We start from the raw sequence: 13794 nt of genomic DNA on the forward strand, positions 1-13794 counted from the left end.
GGTTTTGGTTCAGGTCATGATCTCACAGTTAGTGAGTTTGAGCCCTATGTCAGGCTCTGTGCTGACAGCGCAGAGCCTGCTTGGGATTCTCTCTCTCTCTCTCTCTCTCTCTCTCTCTCTGTCCCTCCCCCACTCACACACACCATGCATGCTCTTTCTCTCTCTCAAAATAAATAAATATACTTAAGACAATACTGTCTTGGTTAAAAGACATAAGATGGCAAATAAAAGTAAACACTAAAATCGACAATGTTTGTTTTAAAATCATGGCCTATGATTTATTTATGTTTAAAATATATTTGAGAAGTTCTTACTACATTATTTATAGTCAGTGTATAATTTCAATAGACCTTTAAACAACTGCAGTTCAACTCCATGTAGTATTAACTTTTCTTCTCTTCTGATTCTTGTGTCAATTTCAACTTTTTTTTAAATTCCATCTTATCTCGGTAGTACTGTTCAAATATTGGTTGATAAATATACATTCCTCCAGCAAATCCAAGGATGCTAGCAAAAAGTAGTTGTGGAAGAGTCAATCTCCCAAACATTTTTCAACAAATGTATTCAGTGCTTCTGCCACACAGTGGTTTTGAAAAATTATAGTCCACATCCAGGAAAGATCTTCAGATCTGTGTACAAAAAAAATGGGAAGCAAAGCAATAACTTAGCACAGCATCCTTGAAAAGATTCTATCCAGAGTGAATAGTATTTTCATCATAATATGTACATATCACTTGATTTAACTAAAGCACGAATAGAAATATATAGGGAGTATGGCAAATGAGGGTTGGGGATGGTGTGAGACAAAGCTAAATCCTATTACAGCATATTCTCCATAGTTTTAAATGGATAATTTTTAAAATGGCAAAAGTGAGGGGGCGGAGAGAGACATACTGTTTACACCTTCACATACTACATGAAGCTAACTACTGTAACAAACAGCTCCCAGAAGTTGAAAGTGACTGTCAATCCAATCTGAAGTAGAAGAAAGAGAATTGTTACTTTTCATTATTGCCCCCCCCCCTTAAACGATTTTATGGGTTTTGGCAGTATGTGTGATTAAAAACAATTTTTAAAAACAGGCTAAAAGATTTTGTGAGTTCCCTTTGATGCTTTAGAAGGTACAAGTAGACATCAAACAAATAATTTCCATCCACTTTTGATAAAAATATAAAGGAGATCTGGCTGGGTTTACTTTTAAAAGCTGAGGAGTTAAAACTCCACTATTTCTCAGAAAGTTATACTTGAGGACACTTTAGTGTCTGGAGAAAACATGTTTGTGAAAGAAGAAAGCAAAGTAAAAGATTTTCATGTTTTCTCATAGCAATCTTTCACCGTCACCTAGACCAGCCCCCGAGATTACAAAAATTAGTGGCAGAACCGGTACTAGAAACCAGGTTGTCCTTAATATCGCTAAAATGGAGAAGAAATCTAAATAAACGACAGCTTACGAAGCATGCTATGGTTAATCGCCTGCTGAATGTAACAGAAAAAAAAAAAAAAAAAAAAAAAGCAAGTCAGCTGTTTGTAAGATAAACCATACCAAATAGGGAGATTCCCTCTTTTGCCGCTAGCTTGCTAAGTGACCCTACCCAAGTCATTTAACCTTTCCTAACCTCATTTCCCACATCTGTACATCAGCTTAAATCATCCTACCCTACCCACTTGTTTCGACAGTTACTGAGCGACCACCCAAATAGTGAAATGTCACGCAAACAAGTTTACTATTATCTTTACCACCAAAACGTCCCGAACGCGTGGCCGTGGCTTCGCTGACCCCGCCTCCTGCCTGCCCCAGCGCAAGGGAGCTCCGGATCCTTCCAGCAGCTTCCGGAAGAGAAACCTGGGCTCAGAGGCCTAGAAGCCAAGTCCGGGCAGCAATCTCACGAGAAGGAGAAGCCAAAGGAAAAACGCAGGCGAGCTCACGACAAAGCTTACCCGCGCCAGACAAACGTGCAATATTCCGAAGCATTCGCAGGCCGGCGCGAGGAGGCTGCCTTTTCCCAGGTATCTCCGCGCCTGCGAGCTACGGCTGCTGCAGTGGCCAAACTTAATGAGCGGAAGAGCAACGCGCGTTACTTCAGGGTCCTTCTTCCGAGGGACTGAGGTGTCAGGGGATCCTCAGTAGATATCGAAATAGGTGCAGGATGGAGCAAGAAGGAGGCAACGGCCGACTCTTTTTCCGCGGTCTGCAGAACCGCTCCCACGAGAAGATGAAGCTGCGAAAGAGAAAGTCAACTTTGTACCTCAGCCCCCCGAATAGCTCCGAGCGCAGCGGAGGTGAGTGATGAGGTGCGGGCGCGGAGCTCCGAGGCAGTGGCGGGAAGCCGCGGACCCTGAGCTAGGGCTCCATCTGCTGGGTAGGGTTGCCAAGAAATCGTGCGATCGAGACCGGATTCTCGATCCCTGCCTCTTGCAGTGTGCTTTTCTGCATCAGTTAATTCTGCCGCCGCCGGCCGTGTGGAGTGAATTTAATGACGTTGCCACCCCCATTTTAGAAAGGGGGTACCCAGTCCGGGAGTTACCTGAGGTTTCGTGGCCGCGGAGGGGTTGATTCCTGGATGGGGTGGGACCAGGTCTGACTCCTAACCCATTTATTTTTCCCACCGCCCCCTCTGTCTTCTCTTTGGTATGTCGTGATGATGTTGACAGGAGAAAAATCACCCCAGCAAGTGGGTTTTTGATATGTCAGAGCGGGGTTTTAATATAAAGATGGACTTCTCATTCATTCAGTAAATATTTGAGCGCATTATATATACCAAGCACGGTATAAGTGGCTGAAAAGAATGCCGCGTTTCTCTTCTGGAAACCTGAGACCAAGAAAGGGGAGAATCATTTTGCTAAATGAAGAAGGAGGGTTGTGACGCGGGGAAAGGGAGAGGCAGCTGGACAAATAGTTGAACTTTTAGGGATTCAAGATCACCTGTCCAAGGGCCAGTTCTGTGTACTGTTTATTCTCCCCAGTCCACAGAGTAAAAGGGTTTTTTCACAAGGTATGCTTTCAGCAGATATATTTCAGTCGGGAGGTTTCTTTAAGTGTTTCTAAAAGATGAAAGTTGAGATGGGGCATGTATGTTGTGTTGAATGTACCAATTGTCTGGAAAATGTTTAAATGTGATTCCTGGAGAAGAAAGAAGGAGAGTGGCAGGAACCTAGAATGATAGCAAAAGACTCAAAATGGATTAGAGTGCAAACACAAATGCTCAGGAGGCCAGACAGGCACGTCTAAATAAGTTAAAGCACCTTATATTTCAGAACCAGCCAGTTGAGCTCTGCGTCAGTTCTTAGTTTTGAAATGCTACAATATAGATTTTAATATAAAATAGGATTTTAAAATGTTGGCAACTAGATTCACATTAAAAAACAACAACAAAAAAACCCCAAAAAACTCTGTATTCAGCCTGCAGACTGTCCACTTGTGGTAAAGAGCAGGGCTTTGGATGCAGCAGATAGACCTGTGTTGAGTCCTGTTTAGTCATTTACAACCTTTTTGACTTTGGACAAGACAGTTTAACGTCTTAGTCTCAATTTCCTAGGTAAAATGGGACCAATATCTACCCTTTATCATAGTTTGGAGGGAGGATTAAACGAGGTAAGGCGTGTGAAGGAATGAACTCAGCACCTTGCATAAACATCAATAAAGGCTATTTAAAAACATACAAAGGACCATTTGATATGCCACTGTTTGACATATATAGAAGAGTTGCTCCTTAGTACTTTGTTAGCTGGTTTCTTTCATTAGCTACCCATATAGGATATTACCTCATTAGCCTCAGGCTTCATTTAGTTAACCCAGTCTCTTTTTCAGTATTTATCTTACTATTCTCTTTATACAGTTAGTTCCAAGAAAGATGAAAGGAGTGGCAATTACCCAATGGTGAGACTCTGGCCCTTGTATAACTTTCAGCCCAGTTCTGTTTTGACGGGAGAGGCCAGAGTGTAGAGAGGCCAGAGTTCTCTACGGTGACTTAACAGAATCTAAGCAAGGGGCCAACCAGAGCATTAGTTCTGCAAGTGGAACTTGCCTGACTTTTATGCCACAATTACCTGTTTTGTTTTGTTTTTCAGATCTTCTTGGTGAAAACATTTATCTGGTCTTGTTTACTATAGCATTACGAATATGTAACTGTTTTTTAGTCCAGACAAGTTTTGTTCCAGATGAATATTGGCAGTCTCTTGAAGTTGCACATCACATGGTTTTCAAATATCCTTTGTAGTTTCCTTCCTATATTATGAATGTATATTCATCTTAGAAATTGTGTTAGCTTCTATTATGTATTTTTAGTCGATTTTCCATATATTTTCTAAGTAATTTTAACTTATCAAAGTATACCATTATTTTACACTAATATTTCTTCTATATCTTTCTTTGATGTTAATATACTTGACTCAGCCTTTAACTGGCATGTATTCCCTTAGTGCTCAGTACTGTGGAGGATGTAGATGAAGTAAAAAAGCACATTCCCATCTTGAAGAAGTTTTGAGTTTAATTGGTCGATTCTATTTTTAGTTTGAAAAACCAGTATAAAATGGTGTTTTTAAGCTTCTTTGTCAAAAAAAAGAGTTTTATGCCTAGAAATGAAAATAGGTTTTGTTTCAGTGCTATTTAACATTAGTCCTTAATATTACTAATTATGGTTATTTGACCTGGGAATGGACAGAACGATTGAGGGGTTACACTTATCCCTTAATCTTTGCAAGCATTTACAAGATTCTACACCTTTTGGGGAAAGATAGTGTTCAGCTGCTGGTAAGTTTAAATAAAAGTAATGAAAATAGTTATTAAAAGTAGACTTACTCCATCCTTTTAAAAAGGCTAACAATCTATATTAACTAACTGATAGTAATTAAAAGTAGATTTATTCTACCCTTTTTAAAAGGCTAATGTATTTTAACCAAATGATAGTGGTATCAGAATATTTGTTTTTAGAAAGATACTGCTAAACTCTGACCATATCTAGGAAGCCCACAGTTCCAAAGACGTACTGTGATGTGTAACTCTTCATTACATGCTAAAACACAAAACTGAGCATGGAAGTGTCCTCCTTCAAGGAATCGTGTTAAGATATGCAGACTTTGAGAATGACTACATTGTATATTCATTATTTGGACTTTAGAAGTATTCTTCCTTCATGAAAGAATCACATGACAGCCGTGTTGTAGCTAGTTTTTGTTTTTTTAATTTGCCAGCAGAAGACCATGTTATAGGAGCTTATGAAGACTAAATACATACAAACCTACCCAGGATTTAGTGTGGAAATTAAAACCTAGGGAAAATTAATTTCACAAGAATTTAATGATATACACAATCATTGTGCTATGTATGTAGTAATTAGGCAGCAGTAGTAAGTTAGATTGTAATTACCAGATCATGAATTTCTGGGGTCATTTGCCAAGAGAGGGTACAAAAGAAGAACTAATGGTGCCAAAGATTCTCTAAACTCATTTTCCTTTAAGCTGTCATCAGGTTAGACTCAGAAGTTTGGGACTTCCCCATTTTCTGTTAGGGAAGTGGCCCAGAATTCCAAAGGTAATCCAAATCCTGAGGGGTTTTTGGAGCCTGGAAAGAAAGACACATGGAAGGATCGTGGAGAAGGAGAATTTACAGCAGTTGCAGAATTTCTCCCATTGATACATGCAGAAGTTAGGAGCTGTGAATTCTCTTCTCCTGTCAGGGCTTCTAGATTGTGTAGGATAACTATAAGGTCTGGAAACACAGGCATATATATATTAAGGATATCTTATATGCCAAGAAGTAGGTTATATTATGAATGAAGGATTCTTCAAGATAGAAAACTTCCTATTCCTTCAGAACCAATCCACTTTCCTCAACGTGTAGCTGACCCACCTGGCCATTTTGTGATTTAAAGTAAGCCTCCTATAGTCCCCATCCCCACCCTGCTGTGTTCCCCAAAACCTCTGTCCTATCTGGAACTTGACCAGGTGGAGAAACATTAAGATGCTATCACTTGGTCACTCATACTGTCATAATTGATTATTTTAAACATAGATTACATAATTTTGAAACTAGAAGTCATCAGAGAAGTAAGGTAAATAGACCAAGGTCACAGCATGTCAAAAGCAGAGCTAGGGGAGCCAGGGTTGCTCAGTCAGTTGAGCGTCCAACTTTGGCACAAGTCACGATCTTGTGGTTTGTGGGTTCGAGCCCCGTGTCAGGCTCTGTGCTGACAGATCAGAGCCTGGAGCCTGCTTCAGATTCTGTGTCTTGCTCCTCTGCCCCTCTCCTGCTCATGCTCTTTCTCTCTCTCTCTCAAAAATAAACATTAAAAAAAATTTTTTTTAAAGCAGAGCTAAAACTAAATCCTAGATCTACTTATTCACAGCCTAATGCTCTTACCAGATAGCTTCTCTCCAAACTGCATAAAGTGTGTATACAGAATTAGGAATGGCTTAGAATTGCGCTAATATGGTAGCCACTAGCCACATGTGTCTATTAAACATTTGAAATGTGGCTAATCCAAATTGAGAAGTGCTGTTAGTGTAAAATACATACTGGATATCAAAAAATAAGTATAAAATAAAAATGTAAAATATTTCTGCAATTTTTTATTATGACGAAATGATAATATTTTAGATATATTGGGTTAAAATAACTAAAATTAATTTTACCTGTTTGGGATTTTTTTTTTTTTTTTACTTTTTAATTTGGCAACTATACACTTTTAAATTATGTGGCTCATGTTATATATAGTTCTGCTGGACAGCACTGGCTCAGCACATGTGAGAGGAAAGGGATATAGAAGGGAGACCTGAACAGGTTACCACACTGGGGGCTTTCAATAGTCACAAGATGCACAAGGGCATTTGGCCTCTGGAGTTTAATGTAGGAATCAGGAATTTAAAGAACAAGAGAATGGTAAGCTACCAACACAGCATCATACTCAAGGTCTACCCCTTGCATGTTCCTTCATACACCCCAGCCCACTACTTTTTATTTTCAAGGGCCATATGCAACTATTATTTAATTCTTCTCAGGTCCTTACTATAACCTAGAAAATTATGGTATCTTAAAAGTCTGGAGAGGGGGTTCTCTGTGCTGACAGCATAGAGTCTGCCTGGGATTCTCTCTCTTCCTCTCTCTCTCTGCCCCTCCTCTGCTCTGTCTCTCAAAATAAGTAAACTTAAAAAAAGAAGAAAAATAAAATGTCTAAAAAAAAAAGTCTGGAGAGACTTCTAATAACTGAGAGTTTACATCTCCATTTATTTTTGTGTTGTACTAAAAATCAACCTTCTTTTAAATTCAAGATTCCTACATGACAGCCATTCAAAAAGTTTTATTTATCCAGGATAAATGTCTCCAGTTTTAAGTATCATAATCAGATAATGTGCTTTAGACATCCTGTAATTTGTTAATATCTGTCTTAAAATGTAGGTCTCCAAACTGAATACATTATTAAAAGCTAGAGTAGGGGTACCTGGGTGGCTCAGTCAGTTGAGCATCTGACTTCGACTCAGGTCACGATCTCACAGTTCGTGAGTTTGAGTCCCGCGTCAGGCTCTGTGCTGACAGCTCACAGCCTGGAGCCTGCTTCAGATTCTGTGTCTCCCTCTTTCTCTGCCACTCACCCACTCACTCTGTGTCTCTCTCTCAAAAATAAACATTAAGGGGCGCCTGGGTGGCGCAGTCGGTTAAGCATCCGACTTCAGCCAGGTCACGATCTCGCGGTCCGTGAGTTCGAGCCCCGCGTCAGGCTCTGGGCTGATGGCTCGGAGCCTGGAGCCTGTTTCCGATTCTGTGTCTCCCTCTCTCTCTGCCCCTCCCCCGTTCATGTTCTGTCTCTCTCTGTCCCAAAAATAAATAAATATTGAAAAAAAAATAAATAAATAAACATTAAAAATTTTTTTGAAAAAAAATAGAAAGAAAGCTAGTGTAACTACTTCAGAATACAGTGTAACCATTAACTCCATAAATACTATACTTCTGTCAATGCACAAGGATTCTTTCAGTTTTAGTGACTTCCTCATATTGTTGGCTTATATTATTTGTAGCCAAATTGGCTTTTCACATGAACTACTTTCAGGCCTGAAAGATAAGACATAAGCATATAGATCTTTACGCAGAGTAAACAAGGTATGTACATAGATGTCTTTTGCTGTATTTTACAGGACACAGTTTAAGTGAAATTATGAAGTACAGCATACCTTTAAGACTTAAACATTAATTAAAGATTTTTTAATTTACAGATTATTGATAAAGTATTAGAAGCCACTGATACCTGATAGTAAAGCCACTCTAACTATAAAGTTAATAAAGACTGATCTAACAGAAATACAAATTTACATATATTTTTAGAAACACATCTTTTGAACAAACTAAGTTTATTTATTTATTTTTTTTTTTTAATTTTTTTTTCAATGTTTATTTATTTTTGGGACAGAGAGAGACAGAGCATGAACGGGGGAGGGGCAGAGAGAGAGGGAGACACAGAATCGGAAACAAGCTCCAGGCCCTGAGCCATCAGCCCAGAGCCTGACGCGGGGCTCGAACTCCCGGACCGCGAGATCGTGACCTGGCTGAAGTCGGACGCCTAACCGACTGCGCCACCCAGGCGCCCCTGAACAAACTAAGTTTAAAAGACCTGTTTTTAGGGGCGCCTGGGTCGCTCAGTCGGTTGAGTGTCCAACTTCGGCTCAGGTCATGATCTCATGGTCTGTGAGTTCAAGCCCCACATCAGGTTCTGTGCTGACAGCTCAGAGCCTGGAGCCTGTTTCAGATTCTGTGTCTCCCTCTCTCTCTCTGCCCCTCCCCTGTTCATGCTCTGTCTCTCTCTGTCTCAAAAATAAATAAAACATTTAAAAAAATATTTTTAAAAACCTGTTTTTACATTTATTTATTTTTCAGAGGCAGAGCATGTGTGGGGGAGGGGCAGAGAGAGAAGGAGACACAGAATCTGAAGCAGGTTCCAGGCTCTGAGCAAGAGTTCAGCACAGAGCCTGACACAGGGCTTGAACCCATGAACGGTGAGATCATGACCTAAGCTGAAGTTGGACACTTAACCGACTGAGCCACCCAGGCACCCTTGAACAAACTAAGTTTAAATTGTGTTCTATCAGTGTGTTATTTTGTTAATAATAACTGACATTGTTTTAAAACTCTCAAAGATGTCAATGTGTAGCATTAGAATTACTAACTGTAATTAAGTTATAGTACATTTATTCTTTAGTTTTACTCTTAAATTTACTTTTTTTTTTTTAAGTGTTCATTTATTATGAGAGAGAGAGAGAGTGTGAGCAATGGAGGGCCAGAGAGAGAATCCCAAGCAGCCTCTGGCTGTCAGCATGGAGCCTGATCCAGGGCTCAATCTCACGAACAGGGAGATCATAACCTGATCTGAAATCAAGAGTTAGATGCTTAACCCACTGAGCCACCCAGGCTCCCCTTAAATTACTTTTTAATGTCATCTGATTACTATGTTTCTATAACTGTGGAATACTTGTCCTTTTATGAAAAAAAAAAGTAATTTTATCATCTTTATTGCAGGATGGGGAAGTAATGTAACTTAGTAGTTAAGAGCACAGGCTTTAGAATCAGGCAGACTTGGGTTTGAATTCTGGTTTCCACACTAACTAGCTGTGCAGCCTTGAGAAAATTATTTAACCTCTCTGTACCTCAGTTTCCTCACTTATAAAGTAGTACCTATCTCACAGGGATTGTTAGCAGGACTGAATGAGCTGATATATATAAAGTACTTAGTATGATACCTAGCACACATTACTGTATATAGTTCATAAAAATTTAACAAAAACCACTAAATGTCCTTGTAAAATAGAAACTTAACACAATGAAATGTTTTGCTGGCTATCTAATAAATTAAAAGTAGTAGTGTTGGAATATATAAATTACAGAGCAAGAATGAGAATGATAAAACTACCTTGCGCATTTCCCTGAAAAATTAATGTAATTTTTGTAAAAAAAAAACAAACTATTTTTGCAGAAGAATACTATATTGTCTATTTTTGTACTAAGAATGGCCTTTAATTGATAGTTGGATCAGTTTGTTGATTTCTTATGATAATTCAACATGAACCATTAAGATGTTTTTAATATCTTTTTTTTTTTTTTTAACTGTTGAAGATTTGGATTCCTAGACTTGCCCAAGCACTTCTGTCTGCTGTAGCAGACATCAGGCTTTATTCATTAATGAAGCAACTAGAAAATCAGCAAATGGCAAAATGGGTGGTAAGTCCTAAACACTTTAGAAACTATATGTCACTTACTTCATTCCTACAGGCATGAAACACATGGAAAAATATCAATTCTCAAAACAGCTTCAAAAGATAATTTGTACAACTTTTTCGAGGTACTTCCATAATGAAGAATAACAAAATGCAAGTGGTGCATGCCATATATTTCCTTCTGATTGCACCTTGGGTGACAGAAGCCACTGATGCCCTCAAAATCTGTGAGAGGCTGAACCCTAGGAACAGCCTGTTTAAGGACCTTCACTCATCAAACCTGTCAGAGTCCTTGCCCCACCTTCCATAAAATTCAGTAGGAATTGCTAGGGGCACCTGGGTGGCTTGGTTGGTTGAACGTCCAACTTCGGCTCAGGTCATGATCTCGCAGTTTGTGGGTTTGAGCCCAGTCTTGGGCTCTGTGCTGACAGCTCAGAGCCTGGAGCCTGCTTCAGATTCTGTGTCTCCCTCTTTCTTCTCTCTCCCTCCCCTGCATGCTCTCTCTCTCAAAAATAAATAAACATTAAAAAAAAAAAAAAACTCTTAAAAAAAGAAAACTCAGTAGGAATTGCCTACCTCACAGATCACATCCACTGTTTACAGGCTTTGTTCACTACCTCTAGCTACCTGAGACTGAGCCTAAGAAGTACGTTTTCACTGAAGCATTCCTTCACCTCTAGCCAGAATGTTTGAAATAGACTCTGTAAGGGAGAGAATGTAGTGTAGAAAACTGTCTTTGGTCAGACCTTTTATTTTACAGTAGGGAGATTCCTGATCTCACACTCAATCTTGAATTCAGCCATTCAGTGGTTCCCATTGAAACCATATTCTGAAGAGTGATTGGATTCTTTAATTTTGTGGTTAACCTCACTTGGCTCTTTCCTAAATTAAATAAACTTATATGAGCCAGCTTAGAAATCTTACTACCTTTTTAATCCTGTCTACTAGAAAATGTGTTCCAAGTGACCAATTAATCAACACATTTCTGGAATATAATTTATTAAATATTTATTAATATCAATAATTTAGTAATCATTAATAAGACATCTGCTAGTAGGGTGTTTGTTTGCCTTAAAAAGACAGATTGGAGTAGTGATTGACTCCTTCCTAATTTGATTCAAGGATAAAATCAGTCTCTATATACTGTACATTGCTGAAGGCTCAACCTAAAATGGCAAAAGCATAATGCCTTTGAAATCCTTACTCCAGAGTAGCAGTGCTAGATTCTTCTGGTTTAGGAAAAGTCTTTAAATCCACAAACAATTGGAACATTTTTTAAAGGCTACATTTCAAGAGACAGGAAGCTAGTACTGCATGTTTAACATCCTTGCACCAGCTAACAAGCTTCTTGGAAGACATTTGCTTTGTAGACTTGACGGTTCTGTTTGCATGTTCTCCCAAAAACTGGTTTGTTATTTTAGTCAATTTCCAAATTAAAATTTAACGATACATCCTGATAGTCATGTTTTTATTCTCTCCTGTGCTGTCTTAATTTTTCATCAAAATATAAGGCAACATTCCCAACCAAAATCAATAAAAAACCGTCAAAATACTTGTCAGTAATAAAAGGCAATTTTCAGGAATACTGACTGGAAGAATCTACTTATGAACTTCAGTCTTCTATAAACTCTATCATCAATCTGTTTTATGCCTTCTCTTAGTGGGAAGTGAGACTTCAATCAAATGCAATGCCATAAGAATTTACCTGAAAATATAAACTTAACTTTAACATATATATATGTGGAATCGTCACAGACCTGTATGTAATGTAACTTCTTAGAAGCAATGTTTGGGCATGTCTGTTTTCAATATCATTTACCTTTTGATGTGATTTTTGCAATATGTTGACTTGCTGTTTTCCATAGAAGGTAATACCGAGCTTTTCCACTTCCCATTCAATATATGTTTGCTTATAATTGTTCTTAGTTTTTTTGCCAGTTATGCTCTTGGTTCACGTGGTATTGCTGTACCAGAACTCTTACAAACACCATGGAAACTGTTCTCACTATAATTGCTCTTTTCTACTATCCTTTGGAAGGTTCAAAGTCTATGAACAGGTGAGATATATTACTGTTAATAATCATGTACGAAACTTGAAAAATCTTAAATATCAACATATGTAATGTCTGGTGGACTCCCTAATGTTCAAGTTTATTAAAACCACACATTTTCAGTTGATATATTTATTATAGTAGGAAACAGATATATGCAAACTAGGTAATGAAGGGCAGTTTAATAAAAGGACTATGGGGGCGCCTGGGTGGTGCAGTCGGTTAAGCGTCCGACTTCAGCCAGGTCACGATCTCGCGGTCCGTGAGTTCGAGCCCCGCGTCAGGCTCTGGGCTGATGGCTCAGAGCCTGGAGCCTGTTTCCGATTCTGTGTCTCCCTCTCTCTCTGCCCCTCCCCCGTTCATGCTCTGTCTCTCTCTGTCCCAAAAATAAATAAAACGTTGAAAAAAAAAATTTTAAAAATAAAAAAATAAAAAAAATAAAAGGACTATGTACAAATGTTTAGTCAGTGTTTAGAAAAGTCAATAAGGAGATAATCAGAGTACCCCCGGGCTAGTCACAGGAGGAGATTTCTGTTACTCCTTGGTCCCCAAGGAGAGGAAATTGTTACAGGAATCCATACAGAACTGTAACTTTCAGAGAGGACCCCAATAGGAGACAGGCACAGCCAGCCTTTAGCCATAGCAAGGAGAAAGCTGGGGGGGGGGGGGGGGAGGTGGTGGTTAAAATACTCTGACTCAACTCTTCTGCCCTCCAGTTAACCAAAGCCAACCAGAAGCCAGAAAGCAAGTGGGCTCATTGATGTAGTCCAGACAGGTCAGCATCCCTCCACACAGAATAAGTTTAGAGTAAAGGAAAAGAGATATGGAAGGGCAGACAAAAAAATTTATGGATCCAGGAGATTAGGTCCAATATGGCAGCATAAGAAGATCCTGAACTCACCTCCTCCCTCAAACATACCAACTCTACAGGAACATATGGATTATTGCCTCCCAAAAAAAAGATCTAAAAATGAGATGAACTGCTGTCCACAACAAAGGGTAAAGATAGGTAAAAAAGGCAGAGACACAGTCTCACGACCCCCCCCCCTCACACACACACACAGTATGGCAGCACCCAATAGGGAGGGTTCTCACCAGCTAGGTATTTGTTACAGAAGAGCAAGGGATTGGTGCTCCACATCAGGCACTCCAGGCCCTGGGATCTGTACCAGAGAAACAAGCGCCCAGTACATCTGGCTTGGAAAATCGACAAGGTTGATGTCCGGGGTCCCCAAGTGCTATCGGAAACTGAGATTCCCCACTTGGAAGGCTCACATGTAGGCTTGCTTACCATGTAGACCCAGTGGAAAAACAGTAGTTTGAGAAGTATCCAATAGTGACCCACAGCAGGAGGGATATCACAGGTGTAGAGGTCTTCTCTGTGGAGAAAGGGGATCAACTCCACATCAGGAACACCCCCTTCTTGGGGATCTGCATCAGGAATATGGGTCCCTATGATGTCTGCTTTTGAAATCAGTAGAGTTTAACTCCAGAAGACCCGAGGCCCATAGGAAATCTAGACTCTGCTGTTTAAGGACCTACAGAC

The 13794-nt window shown here is 39.5% G+C and overlaps 2 protein-coding genes across 5 annotated transcripts in view; one reads left to right on the forward strand and one right to left on the reverse strand.

Annotated features, from left to right (window-relative positions):
- Window positions 1-252: 252 nt before the first annotated feature.
- PIGBOS1 (PIGB opposite strand 1) lies at window positions 253-2048 on the reverse strand. Of its 2 annotated transcripts, none has more exons than XM_040492751.1 (2): window positions 1939-2048; window positions 253-629 (listed from the first exon to the last, which is right to left on the reverse strand). In XM_040492751.1, exon 2 carries the CDS (start codon window positions 546-548, stop codon window positions 384-386), a length of 165 nt encoding a protein of 54 aa, XP_040348685.1. In that variant the 5' UTR covers window positions 549-629; window positions 1939-2048; the 3' UTR covers window positions 253-383. The 2 variants fall into 2 exon arrangements, with proteins under 2 accessions (XP_040348685.1, XP_040348686.1); XM_040492752.1 differs by lacking the exon at window positions 1939-2048 and adding an exon at window positions 1738-1882.
- A 67-nt stretch (window positions 2049-2115) lies between these two features.
- Window positions 2116-13794, forward strand: part of PIGB (phosphatidylinositol glycan anchor biosynthesis class B) — a 40833-nt gene continuing 29154 nt past the window's right edge. For 2 of the 3 annotated variants that reach the window (XM_040492747.1, XM_040492749.1), the window contains exons 1-5: window positions 2116-2280; window positions 4069-4204; window positions 4633-4750; window positions 10097-10201; window positions 12124-12254. In XM_040492747.1, coding sequence (XP_040348681.1) covers window positions 2148-2280; window positions 4069-4204; window positions 4633-4750; window positions 10097-10201; window positions 12124-12254 — 623 coding nt within the window. In that variant the 5' untranslated portion in view covers window positions 2116-2147. The remainder of the gene's footprint in view (window positions 2281-4068; window positions 4205-4632; window positions 4751-10096; window positions 10202-12123; window positions 12255-13794) is intronic. The other variant, XM_040492748.1, reaches the window with a different exon arrangement.

The sequence above is a fragment of the Herpailurus yagouaroundi genome, unplaced genomic scaffold (assembly GCF_014898765.1).
Source record: "Herpailurus yagouaroundi ecotype Mexico unplaced genomic scaffold, PumYag 184, whole genome shotgun sequence".
Classification (NCBI taxonomy): Eukaryota; Metazoa; Chordata; class Mammalia; order Carnivora; family Felidae; genus Herpailurus; species Herpailurus yagouaroundi.

Bases quoted from the DNA above. Each gene is read 5' to 3' on its own strand.
- PIGBOS1 (XM_040492751.1), bottom strand. From the start codon at position 548: ATGTTTGGGAGATTGACTCTTCCACAACTACTTTTTGCTAGCATCCTT.